A 20,457-nucleotide genomic window follows, 5' to 3' on the forward strand; every position below is an offset into this window, starting at 1 on the left:
GCCGAGGGAGCCGGCGTATAGCTTCCGGGTCATGTGGCCAGCATGACTAAGCCGCTTCTGGCGAACCAGAGCAGTGCACGGAAACGCCGTTTACTTTCCCGCCAGAGCAGTACCTATTTATCTACAGTGGTGCCTCGCAAGACGAAAATAATCCATTCCGCGAGTCTCTTCGTCTAGCGGTTTTTTCGTCTTGCGAAGCAACCCTATTAGCGGATTAGCGCTATTAGCGGCTTAGCGGCTATTAGCGGCTTAGCGGCTAAAAGGCTATTAGCGGCTTAGAAAAAGGGGGGGGGGAGCGAAGAAAATCGCAAGACGTTTTCGTCTTGTGAAGCAAGCCCATAGGGAAATTCGTCTTCTGAAGCGCATCAAAAAACGGAAAACCCTTTCGTCTAGCGGGTTTTTCATCTTGCGAGGCATTCGTCTTGCGGGGCACCACAGTACTAGCACTTTGACATGCTTTCGAACTGCTAGGTTGGCAGGAGCAGGGACTGAGCAATGAGAGCTCACTCCGTTGCGGGGATTCGAACCACCGACCTTGCGATCAGCAAGTCCTAGGCTCTGTGGTTTAACCCACAGTGCCACCCGCGTCCCTCCCTGGTCCTTGAGTCAAGTTAAATACACCCCTTTGTCTTGTCCCACTATGGGGTGGGTAGGCATGGTGAATGAGATGATTGCCTGTCTGACATGCTTGGGGCAGGATATCACTTTGGGAAGCCCCTACAGCCATGACTGTACATCTCGGGGGATTATGCTGGGCTCGGTCACCTCAACCCTTATACCTGGGTCCTACATGCCATTGGAAGTGAGAAGATTTAGGGCAACCAAAATGGTCAAAGGCCTGGAAACGATGCCTTATGAGGAACAGCTAAGGGAGCTGGGCATGTTTAGCCTGGAGAAGAGGAGGTTAAGGGGTGATATGATAGCCATGTTCAAATATATAAAAGGATGCTCCAGAGAAGCGGACACGGAGCAATGGTTCCAAACTACAAGAAAGAAGATTCCACCTAAACATTAGGAAGAACTTCCTGACAGTAAGAGCTGTTCGACAGTGGAATTTGCTGCCAAGGAGTGTGGCGGAGTCTCCTTCTTTGGAGGTCTTTAGGCAGAGGCTTGACAACCATATGTCAGGAGTGCTCTGATGGTGTTTCCTGCTTGGCAGGGGGTTGGACTCAATGGCCCTTGTGGTCTATTCCAACTCTATGATTCTATGAGATTCAACGATGTGATTTCTTATAAATTTCTAAAGTTTTCCCATTGAGCCAGTACATAAGATGCATTTATCAGTGAACTGCGACATTTGGGAATGTGCAGCGGAGGCTCTTTGTCTTTGCCTGGCAGTGTGGAGAGGCAAGGCTGGGGGTGTCTCTCTCACCCCCCCTCCAATTCCCCGGTAACACATCCATCTCCCGCAGTTCTAGGATTCCACACTGAATTGCCTTGCAATAGGTGACTGAGTTGCCACTTCTTTTTAGCTACTGACGCCTAACTTGTAATTGTATCCTGAACTGCAGGATCTTGTTCTTTGGTGATGTGATTCTCCTTGTGTTCATGAAAATGCGCTCTGGGGTTTTGCAGCCTGGAGAGAACACCTTGCTCTTCATCCCTGGCGTCTTCACTTCCTGGAGTAGCCAGGATTTTTTTGGGGGTGTGTGTGTGTGCGCAGAACCTCAGTTCCCTATGTATTTTTTCCAGATTTTTGAAATATACTCAGAGTCGAGAGTGGATTTCATGCTCTTTATTCAGCTCATAGTGGTGAGGAGGAATGAAAGTTCCCCCAAAGTATCAGCTTTATATACATTATTTAAACAATGAGCTGCACGTAATTGGCTAATTCCAGAATTCTCCTGTAGGCCAATCAGGTTGTGGATTCACTTCCATCTGGAGCTGGATTGGGTGGCTCCTGCAGACGAATCATACTGCTGCATTGCTCTAGGACCAATCAGACTGCTGCATTCTGAATCCTATTCAACTCAGTAAACAACAGTTTTCATTGTTTGGGGGCAGCTGCCCCTCCCCCCTCTGTGCTCTTGAGAAGGCTGCGTTAACATTCACTTATTTAGTCATTTCAAAGTTGGGATCCAGATGCACACGGCAGAATGGTAACGGGGAACCCCCACCTCCCTTGTCGTCAGTCTGCATAAGATGGGGGGGCCCTTGATGCAGAGTCCTCGGCCCAGATGGAGAAGGGAGGGCAGCCCCTAGAGCGCAGAAGCAGGCAGGGAGAGGGAGGGAGGGGCGGTCTCGGTGCCCTCGGCTTGCCAAGGGTTAAAAGGAGCAGAGCTGGATTCCTAGAGAGGACAGGAAGGGGAGGGCGGGGGAGGGCAAGGTCCTCCCCAGCAGAAGCCCCTCCCTGCCCAGTCCCTTCCTGCCAGCAAAGAGGAGGCTGCTTTGTTCTCTCTGCTTTGCAGAAACTTCCTCGGTGCCCCTCCTGGAATCCGGTGAGTCTCTTCTCTCTTCCCCCTTGGGGTGCAGCGGGGAGAAGGGGGGCCCAGGGCTGCAAGGGAGGAGACATCCCCACCCCGTTCAGCTCATGCATGGGGGGAGGGAGACCCCCAAGTCAGGGAGCAGAGGGTCCTGCCCCCAGTTCCTCTCCGCCAAGCCAGGGAGGGGCTGAGTGTCCAGCAGGTCTGCAACTCTGTTCTTCCTTTGGATCAAGATGCTGCCTTCCTTTTTGGGGAGGGGTCCTTTTTGGGGCAACAAAAGGAGGGCATGCAAATAAGCCCCCTTCAGACTGAGGGGAAAGTCACATTTCATAACACAGAGAAGCATTCAAGGACTCCGAGGAAGGAGAAGCCCTGTGGAGTGGGGAGATACAGCCCCCCCAAGTGTGGAGACTGGAGGGGAGACCCTCTCCCACCATCTACCCAAATACAATTCCCAGAGTTCCCTGGCAAGAAGGGTGCATTGGTGACCACTCTGGGAATTGCAGTTTTTGGGCAGCAGGGCTGAGGCTGTGTCCTTGCACCTCTCAGGGTCCTGAACCAATTCTGGCTCCCAGGATTCTTGGGAGGAGTCCCTAGGGCCGGGTGAGATCTGGTTTCCAACCTTGTGATGGATCAGCAGCTAAACATCTGCCCCCTCCCAGCTGAGCCAGTGCACAGACTGGCATGTGCCACTCTTGGGAGCAGGAGCTGCATCCAGCTTTGCTCAGCTAAATATTTTTAGGAAGACCAAGCCCCTCCTGCCCTGGCAAGGCACTGGGGTGAAGCTGCAACGCCATCAGCATGCTGTGTGAATAATAATAATAATAACAATAATATTTACCTGCCACCCATCTGACTGTGTTTCCCCAGACACTCAGGGCGGCTTCCAGCACATACAATGTTTCCTGCTTGGCAGGGGGTTGGACTCGATGGCCCTTGTGGTCTCTTCCAACTCTATGATTCTATGATTCAATATACAGGGCTGCCTTCAGGTGTCTCCTAAATGTCACATAGTTACTCATCTCCTTGACATCTGATGGGAGCGTGTTCCACAGGGAGGGCGCCACTACCAGGAAGGCCCTCAGCCTGCTTCCCTGTAACTTCACTTCTCGCAATGAGGGAACCACCAGAAGGCCCTTGGTGCTGGACCTCAGTGTCCAGGCTGAATGATGGGGGTGGAGATGCTCCTTCGGGTATCCTGGGCCAAGGCCATTTAGGGCTTTAAAGGTCAACACCAGCACTTTAAATTCTGCTTGGAAACATACTGGGAACCATTGTAGTTCCTTTAGCAGCGGTCTTACATGGTTCCAGCAGCCACTCCCAGTCACCAGTCTAGCTTCCGCATTCTGCAGAAGACTAAGTGAATGACACAGAAGTTGCTGCAGACTAAAGTTAGAAAAGCTTTAATTGCTACAAATGGTATAAGGAAACATGATATGGAATTAAAGGAAAAGATGGTGTTGACCTGGAGTGGTTACAAAATTTCTGGTCTCTCCCCGAGTGCCACGGGCCCTGCTCCAAAGAGAGCTTCTCTAAAGAAAGCACAACCAAAAATCACTCCATTTTGCGTGAATAAGGAAAATGAGGAGGTGGCTAAGAAACAGTAGGAGCCAGATCCTATTCCCAACCTTCTAGGGTCTCTCAGCAGAAAGAGGTTTGGGGCCCAGCCAGCTCAACTGCTAAGGCATCTCTTGCTAAGGCATCTCTTGCACTGAGACGTGGGGGCACCTACATGTAATAGCTACTCGGCTGTATTCTGCCCATGCTCTGGGGTTGCAGTTTTCAGGCTTGGGGACAGGATGGTGCCTGGTTTTTGCACCAAGTTCTATCCATAAGCCCCACTGAGTTCAATGGGGTCTACTCTCAGGTCACTAGTGTGCAGACCATGCCAGCCTTAAGAAGTGGGGTGAGGTGCAAACAGATTAAATTGGAAGCACTGTAGATGTTTCAAATGGGGTTTCTGTTGGGAAGGGGCTGCCCCATTTGTGCTTCTCCAGGAGCAGGGGAATATCTAGGGCAGGAGAATCCCTGCAGGGCCTCTGAGGCTCCCTTTGCTTCTTCCTCTCTCCCAGGACCCTGCAGCTTGTGGTGGTTCTTGACTCCTCAGGAAGGATGAAAGAGTCTGAATCTGTAAACCTAGCGAGGATGGAAGGGGGAAGATGGACAGTTGACCTGGTCAGGTTGTCTCATGCATCCCTCCTCACAGCCTCTGAGCGTTCCCTCCCAGGGACCTCCGAGAGATCTGGTGAGTCCCAGGGGAGGGGAGATGGGGACATGGATGGATGGGGCTGGAGAGGTACTGGGGCTTGCTCATTTTGGGGGTGGGATGAGGCAGGCAGGAAGATGGAGATTGAGAAGGTGGACACCTTTTTGGGCTCCTCCACCTGCCTTCCTGCGCCTTTGACATCTGCAGGCAATTTGAGCCAGGAATACGTCACAGCTCCCCGGCCACCGTGATGTATTGGCGCCAGTACTGTGCTCTGAATGCCCTACCAATGTCAGAGAACTCACTGATCCATCGCGCAGCACTAGAAGCCATGATCCTACTTGATCCTAATTTCAGGATTGACTGCAAATGGGCCCTCTGTGTTTTGCCTTTTTCTTTTCTTTTAGGAATAATTTTTCATTTTCTTTTAAAAACAAGGATGCATTACTTTCTTTTTTAAATTTTTATTTTATTTTATTCGAGTTTGGGATTTTTTACATACATATATTATATTTTTAAATTTCCTGTACATTTTTTTCCTTTCCCTCCCCCCCTCCCCCCATATCCATTGGAAGGGTTGAAACAATTATCCTCAGCCACGGGCATAGCGTCTTTAGTTTCCACTGAATGTCTTTTGTTCCAGTAGTTGTTTCCTGTGACATGACTGTGACAGTGTCCGACTGATTGTTGTTGTTGTTTAGTCATTTAGTCGTGTCCGAATCTTCGTGACCCCATGGACCAGAGCACGCCAAGCACTCCTGTCTTCCACTGCCTCCCGCAGTTTGGTCAGACTCATGTTTGTGGCTTCGAGAACACTGTCCAACCACTTCGTCCTCTGTCGTCCCCTTCTCCTTGTGCCCTCCATCTTTCCCAACATCAGGGTCTTTTCCAGGGAGTCTTCTCTTCTCATGAGGTGGCCAAAGTATTGGAGCCTCAACTTCATGATCTGTCCTTCCAGTGAGCACTCAGGGCTGATTTCCTTAAGAATGGATAGGTTTGATCTTCATGCAGTCCATGGGACTCTCAAGTGTCTCCTCCAGCACCATAATTCAAAATCATCAATTCTTCGGTGATCAGCCTTCTTTATGGTCCAGCTCTCACTTCCATACATCACTACTGGGAAAACCATGGCTTTTACTATACGGAACTTTGTTGGCAAGCTGCTGTCTCTGCTTTTTAAGATACTGTCTTGTTTTGCCATCGCCTTTCTCCCAAGGAGCAGGCGTCTTTTAATTTTGTGACTGCTGTCACCATCTGCAGTGATCATGGATCCCAAGAAAGTAAAATTTCTCACTGCCTCCATTTCTTCCCCTTCTATTTGCCAGGAGATGATGGGCCCAGTGGCCATGATCTTCGTTTTTTTGATGTTGAGCTTCAGGCCATATTTTGCGCTCTCCTCTTTCACCCTCATTAAAATGTTCTTTAATTCCTCCTCACTTTCTGCCCTCAAGGTTGTGTCATCTGCATATCTGAGGTTGTTGATATTTCTTCCGGCGATCTTTATTCCAGCTTGGGATTCATCCAGCCCAGCCTTTTGCATGATGAATTCTGCATGTATTTGAAATAAGTAGGGACACAATATACAGCCTTGTCGTACTCCTTTCCCAATTTTGAACCAATCAGTTGTTCCTTATCCAGTTCTAACTGTAGCTTCTTGTTCCACATAGAGATTTCTCAGGAGACAGATGAGGTGATCAGGCACTCCCATTTCTTTAAGAACATGCCATAGTTTGCTGTGCTTGACACAGTCAAAGGCTTTTGCATAGTCAATGAAGCAGAAGTAGATGTCTTTTTGGAACTCTCTAGCTTTCTCCATAATCCAGCGCATGTTTGCAATTTGGTCTCTGGTTCCTCTGCCCCTTCGAAATCCAGCTTGCACTTCTGGGAGTTCTCGGTCCACATACTGCTTAAGTCTGCCTTGTAAAATTTTAAGCATAACCTTGCTAGCGTGTGAAATGAGTGCAATTGTGCGGTAGTTGGAGCATTCTTTGGCACTGCCCTTCTTTGGGATTGGGATGTAGACGGATCTTCTCCAATCCTCTGGCCACTGCTGAGTTTTCCAAATTTGCTGGCATATTGAGTGTAGCACCTTAACAGCACCATCATTTAAAATTTTAAATAGTTCAGCTGGAATATCATCACTTCCACTGGCCTTGTTATTAGCAGTGCTTTCTAAGGCCCATTTGACTTCACTCTCCAGGATGTCTGCCTCAACGTCAGCAACCACACTACCTGGGATGTACGAGACATCCATATCTTTCTGGTATAATTCCTCTGTGTATTCTTGCCACCTCTTCTTGATGTCTTCTGCTTCTGTTAGGTCCTTATCACTTTTGTCTTTTATTATGGTAATCTTTGTACGAATCTTGAACAGATCTCTGGTTTTTCCCATTCTATTGTTTTCCTCTATTTCTTTGCATTGCTCGTTTAAAAAGGCCTTCTTGTCTCTCCTTGCTATTTTTTGGAAATCAGCATTCAATTTCCTGTATCTTTCACTATCTCCCACGCATTTTGCTTGCCTTCTCTCCTCCGCTATTTGTAAGGCCTCGTTGGACAGCCACTTTGCTTTCTTTCATTTCCTTTTCATTGGGATGGTTTTAGTTGCTGCCTCCTGTATAATGTTACGAGCCTCCACCCACTCTGTCCACCAAATCTAAATCCTTAACCTGTTCCTCACTTCCACTGTGTATTCATAAGGGATTTGACTTAGATTGTATCTTACCGGCCCAGTGGTTTTTCCTACTTTCTTCAGTTTAAGCTTGAATTTTGCTATAAGAAGCTGATGATCTGAGCCACAGTCAGCTCCAGGTCTTGTTTTTGCTGACTGTATAGAGCTTCTCCATCTTTGGCTGCAGAGAATATAATCAATCTGATTTCGATGCTACCCATCTGGTGATATCCATGTGTAGAGTCGTCTCTTGTGTTGTTGGAAAAGAGTGTTTGTGATGACCAGCTTGTTCTCTTGACAGAACTCTATCAGCCTTTGGCCTGCTTCGTATTGAACTCCAAGGCCAAGCTTGCCAGTTGTTCCTTTTATCTCTTGATTTCATACTTTAGCATTCCAATCCCCTATAATGAGAATTACATCCTTCTTTGGTGTCATTTCCATAAGGTGTTGTAAGTCTTCATAGAATTGGTCAATTTCAGTTTCTTCAGCACCAGTGGTTGGTGCATGAACCTGGATTACTGTGATGTTAAAAGGTCTGCCTTGGATTCGTATTGAGATCATTCTATCATTTTTCAGATTGCATCCCAGTACACCTTTCGCCACTCTTTTGTTGACTATGAGGGCCACTCCATTTCTTTTACGGGATTCTTGCCCACAGTAGTAGATATGATGGTCATCCGAACTGAATTTGCCCATTCCCCTCCATTTTAGTTCACTGATGCCCAGGATGTCAATATTTATTCTTGCCATCTCATTTTTGACCACATCCAACTTACCAAGGTTCATAGTTCTTACATTCCAGGTTCCTATGCAATATTTTTCTTTACAGCATTGGACTTTCCTTTTGCTTCCAGGCATATCCGCAACTGAGCGTCCTTTCGGCTTTGGCCCAGCCGCTTCATCAGCTCTGGATCTACTTGTACTTGCCCTCCGCTCTTCCCTAGTAGCATGTTGGACGCCTTCCAACCTGAGGGGCTCATCTTCCAGCGTCATAACTTTTATATGCCTGTTGCCTTTGTCCATGGAGTTTTCTTGGCAGAGATACTGGAGTGGCTTGCCGGTTCCTGCTCCAGGTGGATCACGTTTGGTCAAAACTCTCCACTATGACCTGTTCATCTTGGGTGGCCCTTCACGGCATAGCTCATAGCTTCTCTGAGTTATTCAAGCCCCTTCGCCATGGCAATGAAGGGGACAAGGATCATATAGGACTATATATGATCCCTTCCAGTCGGGATTCATGCCTCATCATGGGACTGAAACTGCCTTGGTCGCACTGGTTGATGATCTCCGGTGGGCTAGGGACAAAGGTGAGAGCTGTTTCCTGGTTCTGCTGGATCTCTCAGCGGTGTTTGATACCATCGAGCATAACATCCTTCTGGACCGTCTTGAGGGGCTGGGAGCTGGGGGCACTGTCATACAGTGGTTCCGCTCCTTCCTCCTGGGCCGTGTTCAGAAAGTGGTGGGGGGGATGAGTGTTCAGACCTCTGGGCTCTCACTTGTGGGGTGCCTCGGGGTTCTGTCCTCTCCCCCATGCTTTTCAACATCTACATGCAGCCGCTGGGAGAGATCATCAGGGGGTATGGGCTGGGTGTTAATCAGTATGCAGATGATACCCAGCTCTACCTCTCTTTCAAATCAGAACCAGTGAAGACGGTGAAGATCCTGTGTGAGTGTCTGGAGATGGTTGGAGGACGGATGGCGGCTAACAGATTGAGAATGAATCCTGACAAGACAGAAGTACTGTTTTTGGGGGACAGGAGGCGGGCAGGTGTGGAGGATTCCCGGGTCCTGAATGGGGTAACTGTGTCCCTGAAGGACCAGGTGCACAGCCTGGGAGTCATGTTGGACTCATAGCTGTCCATGGAGGCACAGGTCAAATCCGTGTCCAGGGCAGCTGTTTACCAGCTCCATCTGGTACGCAGGCTTTGAATAACAAGATAAAAGATAAAAGTTGAAGAAAGGTTTGTAGAAGATCCAAATGAAATAAAGAAAAATTTTCTAAGTTTTTTTGAAAAACTTTATCAGAAAGAAGAGGAAGACACAATAGAAATAGGAAAATATTTAGAAAATAGCAGAATAACAACTATAACGGAGGAAGAGAAAACACAATTGAATAAATGCATAACAGTAGAGGAAGTTCAGGAAGCAATAAAGAAAATGAAATTAGGGAAGGCACCGGGCCCAGATGGTCTATCGGCCAAATATTATAAAGTCCTCGAGGAAGACTTAGCCCCAGTACTATGCGAGGTAATGAATAATATTCTACAAGGAGGGAAGATCCCAGACTCCTGGAAGGATGCTCACATAACACTGATACCTAAAGCGGACTCAGACAAATTAAATGTAAAAAATTACAGACCGATATCACTTCTTAACAACGACTATAAAATTTTTGCTGAGATAATGGCGAATAGATTTAAAAGTTATTTAAAAAGGGCAATAAACACGGATCAAGCTGGATTCCTTCCCAATAGATATCTAAAAGACAATATTAGGCATATAATAAACATCATCGAATATCTGGAAAAGAAGAATGAAATCCCGGCAGCATTAATTTTCATTGATGCTGAAAAAGCATTTGATAACGTATCTTGGAGTTTCTTATTAAAGTGTATGGAGACTGCAGGAATTGAAGGTGCTTTTTTGGAAGGAATCAAAGCAATTTATTCAAAGCAAAGAGCTAAACTGATCATTAATAACAACCTATCTGACACATTCGAAATTTCCAAGGGCACGAGACAAGGCTGCCCTTTGTCACCACTCCTATTTATAATGATATTAGAAGTAATTGCAAACAAGATAAGAGATACATCAGAGATAAGAGGAATCAGAATTGGGGTAAAAGAATTTAAACTGAAAGCATACGCAGATGACCTGGTAATTTCAGTTGAGGATCCCATACAGAGCATGGACAAAGTTCTGACACTTCTAGAGGAATTTGGGAAAGTGGCGGGCTTTAAGTTAAATAGAAACAAAACTAAAATGATGGTTAAGAACATGGGAGAAGATCTAAGGAGACAGTTAGAACATCAATCGGGAATTAAAGAAGTAAAAAAGATAAAATATCTAGGAGTATGGCTGACGATGAAAAGTATAAATTTAATGGCTGATAACTACACTAATACCTGGAAGGAAATACAAAAGGAACTAGATATTTGGAACAGGATTAAACTCTCCTGGTCAGGCAGAATGGCTGCGATTAAGATGTGCATACTACCGAAACTCTTATTTTTATTCCAAAATGTCCCAGTGATTAGAGGAACTGCAATATTTAAAAATTGGCAAAAAATCTTATCCAAATTTATATGGCAAGGTAAAAGACCAAGAATTAGATTTAAATTATTAACGGATAGAAAAGATAGAGGAGGTTTCTCGGTCCCAAATCTAAGACTGTATTATGAAGCCTCGTGCCTTTGTTGGCTCAAAGAATGGGTCACCTTAAAAAACACAGATCTGTTAGACCTAGAGGGCTTCGATTTAAGATTTGGATGGCATGCTTATCTTTGGCAGAATAAGGAAAAGGTGCATAAAGGCTTCTCAAACCACATCATCAGAGGAGCACTTTTAGAGGTGTGGGAAAAGAACAAAAGACTACTGGAAAAAAACACCCCCTGGTGGCTATCGCCTATTGATATATTAACTGTTAAAAAAATAAATATAGAAGGTGAGAGACTGACCTATGAAGATTTACTGGAAAGATCGGAAAGAGGATGGAAAATTAGACCCTATGAAGAGTTGAAGAGTAGACTGATAGGTTGGTTGCAGTACTACCAAATTAATGCACTATGGAAGGAAGACAGAAAGATTGGAATGAATGAGAAAAAATCTAAATTCCAGGTAGAAATAATAGAAAGTAAAACTAAACTGCTATCTAAAATGTATACTCAACTGTTGGATTGGGACACCAAGGATGAAGAGGTCAAAGAAGTTATGGTAAAGTGGGCCATAGATATTGGATCTAATTTGGATTTTGAAAAATGGACAAAGTTGTGGACTAAAGGAATGAAATTTACAGCCTTTCTCCTGGGCATGGTTGGCCAATTGGTGTCAAGGAAGGATAGGATGTTTTTCATGTACGCCACCACAGCAGCAAGGATTCTTTTAGCAAAGTATTGGAAGACACAAGAATTACCCACGCTGGAAGAATGGCAGATGAAGGTGATCGAGTACATGGGACTGGCCGAGATGACAGGCAGAATCCGCGACCAGGGAAAAGAGACGGTGGAAGAAGATTGGAAGAAATTTAAAGTTTATCTTAAGAACTGTTGTAAAATTAATGAGTGCTAAAATGTCAAGGGTATAGGAAAAAAGAGGATTACAGCTGTAAACGATTATGTAAAAGAGAAGGAGGGAAAAATGAGCAATTTGATCAATTAAGTAAGGACTTGCTGAAGAAATTTTGAAACAGGTATGCAGAAGGGGGAGGTATGGGGAAGTCGGAGAAATAAGATTTAAGAAAAGAAGGTTTTGAAAGTATACGTGTTTATGTGTTTGTTTGTTTATGTATTTTGTATTGTATTGTCTTTATTATGTGTTGGAAAATTAATAAAAATATTATTAAAAAAAAAGAGGGCCTTCTCAGTAGTGGCACCCAACCTGTGGAACGCCCTCCCACCAGATGTCAAAGAGAACAACAACTACCAGACTTTTAGAAGACATCTGAAGGCAGCCCTGTTTAGGGAAGCTTTTAATGTTTGATGTATTACAGTATTTTAATATTTTTTTGGAAGCCACCCAGAGTGGCTGGGGAAGCCCAGTCAGATGGGCGGGGTATAAGTAATAAAATTATTATTATTACTACTAATAAATTATACAAATATGTAGACTGTCTCAGTCTTCTCATATGATTCTCAAAAATAGCAGAATAAATTTACAGGAATATCTATAAAAAATGGTTTATCAATAGTGGTCAGTGTATGAGTTCTGAGTTCATGAATTGGTTTAAATTGGGGGGGAAAGGAGAGATAGGAGAGAACAGAGTAAATTCAACACTTCCTAGCTGAATGCCTAGTCAGGAGCTCTTGTGACTGTTATGCTTAAGTGTGAGTCGTAGTCATTTTTCCTCTACTGTTACCAATGAAACAATACAGAGTTGGTCTCCTCATGAACATGGGAGGGTGCTTCAAAGTGAAGAAAGTGATTTATAAATTTAAATTGAGACCAACCAAGTTGAGTTAGATGCTGATGGGGAGTGCGCAAATGAAGACATTGCTGTTTGTTGAGGCATGGAGATTGCTGGATCCTGACCAGAGAGCTCTGCATAAGGAAGTCAAGGAGGAGAATCGTGGAATCATGCACCCTCTCGGTGAAACTCCCTGTTGGATCATAAGATGAGTTTTGACATTCCATACATACCTCTATGTGAGGAACCTCCACTGTTTGGATGGAGACCAACAGCATCTGGGATTCTAACATCCACACCGTGAGCCCTGAATGGAGGGATATCAACTGGTTTCTCTGTGAATATTCTTTGTCTAGTCATGCCTTTTAAAACAATGACCAGATTTCCCTGAACTGCCCAGGCCTTCTTAAATGTCGGCTTGAGAGTTTTTAAGGACGTTGAAGTAACTTCTGTCAGGTTTGTTGTTTTTGCTTTTGCTTCTGTCTGCATTTTGTTGACCAAAGAGATGACTGACCTTTGAGATGGTGTGGACTCCATGACTGTGTTGGGAGACATTCTACACAGAAACATGTGTGTATACCTTTAAGAAGTTTCTGGGTTAATTGGTTGCAGCTGGCCGTGGCTGTAAAAAGGGAAAAGGAGCGTTTTGTAGGCTGCCTGCAGGAATAACACCCACCAGTGTTTGTGTTTATTTGTTTGGTAATAAAGTCTTCGTTTTAGTTTTGGTTTTTACACCTATGTCTCCTGGAGTCACTCTGTCCTCTGCCACCAGCTGGAAATCCCCCTCCAACAGGTTATGGGCCCAGTCCCCAGTCCTGAGTGGGCAGAGACAGAGCGTGAAAAGAACCCAGAGTCTGGAAGCAACTCAGCGTTTCTCAAGCAGCTGGCTGTGTGAAGGCATCGGCAGGGAGTGTCTGTTTGGGACCAGGAGCCGAACGTTTTTCTTCAAGCCACGTGTGAGTAAGAACTGAGTGGAAAGCTGAAAGCTGGGTGGTGCCATGGCTGGACTTGGAGCTGGAGCTCAAGGGGGAGCTTCCTATTTTCCAGTAGAGAAACTGGGAGAGTCCAACTATATGTCATGGAGTTTACAGATGCAGGCGTTTTTAAAGAAAGAACAATGTTGGACTGTTATTGTTAACCCTCCTGTAAAAGAGGAGGATGAAGAAGTAGATGAAGCAGACCAAAGGCTGGAGGACAAAGCCTATGCCAATTTAATTTTGAGTTTAGAGAAGTCTCAGTTATCTCATGTGCGAGACCTTGAAACAGCAAGTGAGATTTGGCAAGCACTGAGAGCGATACACATTAGAGACACTGCTGGCAGCAAAATTACTCTAATGAGAGCTCTGTACCGAGCCAGACTAAGTGAGGGTGAATGTGTTTCAACACACCTTCAAAGAATGCGTGATTTATTTTCACAGTTAAATGAACTTGGGGAACATTTTTCTGAACAGAGAAAGGTTTATATTGTGCTGTCTTCACTTCCTGAGTCATGGGACAATTTAGTGATGACTTTGGAGGCAATTCCAGAAAGCCAATTAACAATGCATTTCTTAACTGGGCGTTTGCTTGATGAGGAAGAAAGATGCCATGAGAGGAAGGCCACAACCCCTCACCGTAATTCCAGAAATGGGAGGCAGTCCAGTAAAAGATATGCAACTGATGAGGAGTGGCAACCTAAAGAGGTTGAAGACCACAGAGCGGAAGCAGCTTTCACAGTCAGAAGATGCTAACATTGTGGGTCAACCAAACATTTAGTACGTCAGTGCATTGTGTCTGTGGGAGAAAACACAAGAAAAGGGCGGCCTGCGTTTGCTGGGAAATTCAGGAGACAGGAAGAGTCGAGTCCAGTATGTTTCTGCAGCAGTTTGAGGCACCAGTCACGATGTTGGACAAGACTGGATTTTAGACTCAGCAGCGACAAACATTTTTGTTAAGTCTGCACAAACCTTTGTAGAAAAGCAGCCTTGTAAGTCTGTAAATGTAGTACTAGCTGACGGAACAGTGCATGAGTCAGCTGGAAAGGGTAGCGTGAATATCAACTGTTTAAGTACCAAGTTTACCAATGTTTTATGTGTACCAAGTTTAGAAAATAATTTGCTTTCAGTTACAAGTCTTGTTAAGCAGGGATTTAAGGTAACCTTCTCAGGTTCAAGCTGTAAAATAGAGAAAGCTGGGAAAGTGGTTACAGCGTCACTACAAAATGGTTGTTTGTTTTGAAAGACCAGCTAGTAAGTGAGTCTGGGGCATGTGTTAAAGCCTGTAATAGAGCCTTGCATGATGAGTGCCAGCATCTGTGGCATCGTCATTTGAGGCATGCCAATTTCCGCAGTATTGCAAAAATGCCAGAATTAAGCAAGGGAATTAAAATGAAAAAATGTTCAGTTTTTCTGGACTGCAATAGCTGCAAGGAGTCTAAAAGTAAGCGAGGGTCCTATCCTGAAAGTACTAGAATTAGCAAGAGGCCATTTGCTTTAGTACATTCAGACCTTTGTGAGCCATTTGCAGAGTCTGAAGGAGGAGCAAAGTGGGGGTTTTTTTGTTCTTGTGGATGATTATAGCCGGTATACTTGGGTATACTTGTTAAAACACAAAAGTGAAACTGGTCGACTGATTAAAAATTGGGTCAACTATATAGAAAGGCAGTTTCCCTACAAAGTTACCCAGTTGCAGAGTGATCGTGGAGACGAGTTCATGTCTGAAGCCCTCCAGGTCTGGTTGAAAAAGCATGGTATTAGTCACCATAAATCGTGTCCTTTTTCGCCTGAAGAAAATTCAGTTGCAGAACGCAAGATAAGGTCTTTGCAAACAATGCTAGATTATATGCTATGTGATTCTGGCTTATCCAGGAAGTATTGGGGGAAGGAATACTCTGCACTAAGTACATACAGAACAGATTGCTTCATTCTACCATAAACAATAGCCCTCATTTTTTGCTTTATGGGGAAAAAACTTTTTAGACCATGTTAAAACTTTTGGTTGCTGGGCTTGGGTTCACATCCCAAAAGGACAGAGAAGGAAAGGAGAACCCAAGGCAAAGAAACTTAGGTTTGTTGGCTATCAAAGTTGGTCAAAGGGGCATCGTTTTGCACTAGGGCGTGGCAGAGTTGTGATATCAAGACATGCAGAGTTTTGTGAGCAAGATGGTTGGGCTCGTTTACATGGGAATTCAGAAGTTGTGTTATCTTCTGATGATACAGATAAATTTGTGAAATCTGAGGTAGAAAAGCCACAAATTAAAGAAAATTCTGAAAGAGTCAGTGGTGAGAACTCAGGGGATGAGGGTCCCAGTACACAATCTCCTAAAGCTGAACCAATTTCTCCTGAGCAAGATGAATCAGAAGGGGAAGATAGTTCAGAGGGGGAGAGTGTTCAAGTTAGAAGATCACAAAGAAGTTAAAACTGTTGATGTGAAGAAAGAACCTTGTGATTGTGAGGAGGTTTTAAAGTTACCACACCAGGAAATAGTAAGGTGGAAAAATGCAATGAAAGCAGAAATGAAATCTTTAGCAGAACATAATGTCTTTACCATTGAGCCATTGCCAGAAGGAAAAAAGGCAGTGGGCTGTAGATGGGTGTATAAAATAAAACACTTGGCAGATGGTGGTGTTAAGTACAAAGCTAGGCTGGTAGCACGAGGCTTTACTCAAAGAAAAGGTGAAAGCTTTGATGAAACCTTTTCTCCTACTGCAAGGAGTGAAAGTGTATGTTTATTGCTAGCTCTTGCAGCACAATGTGGGTTTAAGGTAAATCATTTTGACATTGAAACAGCTTATCTTAATGCAAATCTGCAAGAAGAAATTTTTATGAATCAAGCGCCAGGTTTTGAGGCAGGCGAACAGAATTCTGTATATAGGCTGAACAAAGCAATTTATGGGCTCAAACAGTCAGCCAGAAATTGGAACGAGTGTCTTGATAATGCTTTAAAAAATCTTGGCTTTAAGAGAAGCTTAGCTGATAACTGCTTGTACACTAAAGGAAAGGGTGATAAACAAGAATTATGTCTATCTTATGTTGATGATTTGCTTTACTCTACAAAAAGTGACAAGCAAGTGGAAAAGTTTGCAGAACAACTATAATAATAATAATAGTAGTAGTAGTAATAATAATAATAATAATTTATTATTTATACCCCGCCCATCTGGCTGGGCCTCCCCAGCCACTCTGGGCGGCTTCCATAGAAACCAAAAATACAGTAAAATATCACACGTTAAAAACTTCCCTGAACAGGGCTGCCTTAAGATGTCTTCTGAATGTCAGGTAGTTGTTAATCACTTTGACATCTGCTGGAAGGGCGTTCCACAGGGCAGGCGCCACTACTGAGAAGAATTCCTAAGAAAGGAATTTAAAGTAAGAGATTTGGGTCCAGTAAAAAATTATCTCGGTTTGAAATTCAAAGAACAAACGATGGAAGTTTTTTGTTGAGTCAAAGAGATAAAATAATGGAGAAACAATATGCAAAACAGCAAGGGAGTAAAAACCCCAATGGAAATAGGTTTTTTCAAGAATGAAGGAGAATGCACAGAACCTGTAAATCATGAAATGTACCATTCAATAGTTGGAAGTTTATTATACATTTCATTGTGGAGCAGACCAGATTTGAGTTATGCAGTTGGAATACTGAGCAGACTAGTAAGCTGTCCCACAGAAAATGCCTGGAAAGGTTTAAAACATATTTTCCGATATTTAAAACAAACACTTGATTATTGTTTGAAATTACCATCTTCAGGGTCTACAAAATTGCAGTGTTACGTTGACAGCGATTGGGCCAACCTGCCTGATAGAAAATCAATTTCTGGAATAGTATTTCAATTTGGGGATTCCTTGATAGGTTGGAAGTCCAAAAAGCAAGGTATCATGGCCACATCTTCAACAGAGGCTGGATACTGTGCTTTATCAGAGTTGTGTAATGAAATAAAATTTTATGTTCAGATCCTCAAGGATTTAGATATACAATGTGATTATCCCGTTCAAATATGGGAAGACAATCAAGCTGTAATAACTTTGGCTGGGTCTGAGCAGTTTAGAAACAAATCAAAACATTTAGAAATTAAATATCAAAATGTGGCTGAAAATGTGAAGCAAAACCTGATAATGCTGAAGTACTGTGAGAGTATGCAAAATGTGGCTGATATATTTACAAAAGCACTAACTTTTGAGAAACATGCACAACTAGTGACAAAATTAGGAATTGTTGTGTGTGATGTGTAAATATGTTCTGAATATGTTTAAAGTACTGTTGTTTCTGTTGCTTTTTGAATGAGAGGGGGTGTGGGGAGACATTCTACACAGAAACATGTGTGTATACCTTAAAGAAGTTTCTGGGTTAATTGGTTGCAACTGGCCGTGGCTGTAAAAAGGGAAAAGGAGCGTTTTGTAGGCTGCCTGCAGGAATAACACCCACCAGAGTTTGTGTTTATTTTTTTGGTAATAAAGTCTTCATTTTAGTTTGGGTTTTTACACCTATGTCTCCTGTAGTCACTCTGTCCTCTGCCACCAGCTGGAAATTCCCCTCCAAAAGACTGAGCCAAAAAAAATCTATCCCGGATAAAAGCCAAGCAATTCCAGCCAACAAAGGCAGAGAAAACTATAGTAAGGACTCACATCTAACTCACTTCAGTTCTTCCTCTATCACAAGCATTCATTAACATTGTTCAGTAATCTGGAGCTCCATTTCTTCCTGAGGCTCTAATTAGCTTCTCTCTTCATTGCAGATGGTGATGAATCGGAAGGGAAGAACAAGGGGAACCACAACAGAATCCACATAGCGGAGAAGTCCGATAAATATTCAAAGTGTGGAGAGAACATCTGTCAGAGCTCCCAGTCCTCCCATCAAACAAAGAGCTTAATTCGAAGGAATAGCCTCACTTCCCATCAAAGAACTCATACCGGGGAGAAACCCTATCAGTGCTTCGAATGTGGGAAGAGCTTCAGTCAAAGCTCACATCTCACTTCCCATCAAAGAATTCATACAGGGGAGAAACCCTATCAGTGCCTGGAATGTGGAAAGAGCTTCAGTCAGAGAAAACATCTCACTTGTCATCAAAGAATTCATACAGGGGAGAAACCCTATCAGTGCTTGGAATGTGGAAAGAGCTTCAGTCAAAGCTCACATCTCACTTCCCATCACAGAATTCATACAGGGGAGAAACCCTTTCAGTGCTTGGAATGTGGGAAGAGCTTTCATCAGAGTAGGGATCTCACTTCTCATCACAGAATTCATACTGGGGAGAAACCATATCAGTGCTTGGAATGTGGAAAGAGCTTCAGTCAAAGCTCACATCTCACTTCCCATCACAGAATTCATACAGGGGAGAAACCCTTTCAGTGCTTGGAATGTGGAAAGAGCTTCACTCAGAGAAAACATCTCACTTGTCATCAAAGAATTCATACAGGGGAGAAACCCTATAAGTGCTTGGAATGTGGAAAGAGCTTCAGTCAAAGCTCACATCTCACTTCCCATCACAGAATTCATACAGGGGAGAAACCCTTTCAGTGCTTGGAATGTGGGAAGAGCTTTCATCAGAGTACGGATCTCACTTCTCATCACAGAATTCATACTGGGGAGAAACCATATCAGTGCTTGGAATGTGGAAAGAGCTTCAGTAAGAGCAGTGATCTCACTTCCCATCACAGAATTCATACAGGGGAGAAACCCTATCAGTGCTTGGAATGTGGAAAGAGCTTCACTCAGAGAAAATATCTCACTTCCCATCAAAGAATTCATACAGGGGAGAAACCCTTTCAGTGCCTGGAATGTGGAAAGAGCTTCATTCACTGCAGGAGTCTCTCTTCCCATCAAAGAATCCATACAGGGGAGAAACCCTATCAGTGCTTGGATTGTGGAAAAAGCTTCTTTCACAGACAACATCTCACTTCCCATCAAAGAATCCATACAGGGGAGAAACCATATCAGTGCTTGGAATGTGGGAAAAGCTTCAGTCGAAAGGACAAGCTCACTTACCATCAAACTATTCATACAGGGGAGAAGCCCCATCACTGCTTAGACTGTGGAAAAAGCTTCTGTCTGAAGGAAAGTCTCACTTCCCATCAAAGAATTCATACAGGGGAGAAACCATATCAGTGCTTGGAATGTGGGAAGAGCTTCAGTCAGAGGCAGGGTCTCACTTCCCATCATAAAATTCATACAGGGGAGAAACCCTATCAGTGCTTGGAATGTGGAAAGAGCTTCCGGGATGGGACCTATCTCACTTCCCATCAAACAATTCATACAGGGGAGAAACCATATCAGTGCTTGGAATGTGGGAAGAGCTTCAGTCAGAGGCAGGGTCTCACTTCCCATCAAAGAATTCATACAGGGGAGAAACCCTATCAGTGCTTGGAATGTGGAAAGAGCTTCCGGGATGGGACCAATCTCACTTCCCATCAAACAATTCATACAGGGGAGAAATCCTATCAGTGCTTAGACTGTGGAAAATGCTTCCGTCAGAAGGAAACTCTCACTTGCCATCAAAGAATTCATACAGGGGATAAACCCTATCAGTGCTTGGAATGTGGAAAGCGCTTCAGTCACAGCAGCAGTCTCACTTACCATCAAAGAAGCCATACAGGGGAGAAACCCTTTCAGTGCTTGGAATGTGGGAAGAGCTTTAGTCAAAGCTTCAATCTCATAACCCATAAAAGAATTCATACAGGGGAGAAACCATATCAGTGCTTTGATTGTGGAAAAAGCTTCAGTCACAGCGACAGTCTCACTTCCCATCAAAGAATTCATACAGGGCAGAAACCATATCAGTGCTTGGAATGTGGAAAGAGCTTCAGTCAGAGGCAGAGTCTCAATTCCCATCATAAAATTCATACAGGGCAGAAACCATACCAGTGCTTGGAATGTGGAAAGAGCTTCAGTCACAGCTACAATCTCACTTCCCATCACAGAATCCATACAGGGGAGAAACCATATCAGTGCTTCGAATGTGGAAAGAGCTTCAGTCACAGCCACAAGCTCACTTCCCATCAAATAATTCACACCAGAGAGAAAACCTCTTAGTGTTTGGAATGAGGGAAGAGCTTCAGTCAGAAT

At 44.0% G+C, this 20,457-nt stretch overlaps 1 protein-coding gene and 1 long non-coding RNA gene across 4 annotated transcripts in view; one reads left to right on the forward strand and one right to left on the reverse strand.

Moving 5' to 3' along the window:
* Nucleotides 1–20,457, reverse strand: part of LOC308581426 — a 131,128-nt gene that overhangs the window by 56,588 nt on the left and 54,083 nt on the right. The window lies entirely within an intron of this gene.
* Nucleotides 2,318–20,424, forward strand: LOC308580434 (uncharacterized protein; the record flags this gene model as incomplete). 3 transcript variants are annotated; one of them, XM_081182058.1, is made up of 3 exons in its annotated part: nucleotides 2,318–2,438; nucleotides 4,496–4,668; nucleotides 18,131–20,424. In XM_081182058.1, the coding sequence occupies exons 2-3, from the start codon at nucleotides 4,536–4,538 to the stop codon at nucleotides 20,422–20,424; spliced, it is 2,427 nt and encodes an 808-aa protein (XP_081038184.1). In that variant the 5' UTR covers nucleotides 2,318–2,438; nucleotides 4,496–4,535. The 3 variants fall into 3 exon arrangements, with proteins under 3 accessions (XP_081038184.1, XP_081038186.1, XP_081038185.1); XM_081182060.1 differs by lacking the exons at nucleotides 2,318–2,438; nucleotides 4,496–4,668 and adding an exon at nucleotides 8,490–8,604; XM_081182059.1 differs by lacking the exons at nucleotides 2,318–2,438; nucleotides 4,496–4,668 and adding an exon at nucleotides 12,461–12,602.

The sequence above is a fragment of the Podarcis bocagei genome, assembly GCF_964188305.1.
Source record: "Podarcis bocagei genome assembly, chromosome: 2".
NCBI classification, from domain to species: domain Eukaryota; kingdom Metazoa; phylum Chordata; class Lepidosauria; order Squamata; family Lacertidae; genus Podarcis; species Podarcis bocagei.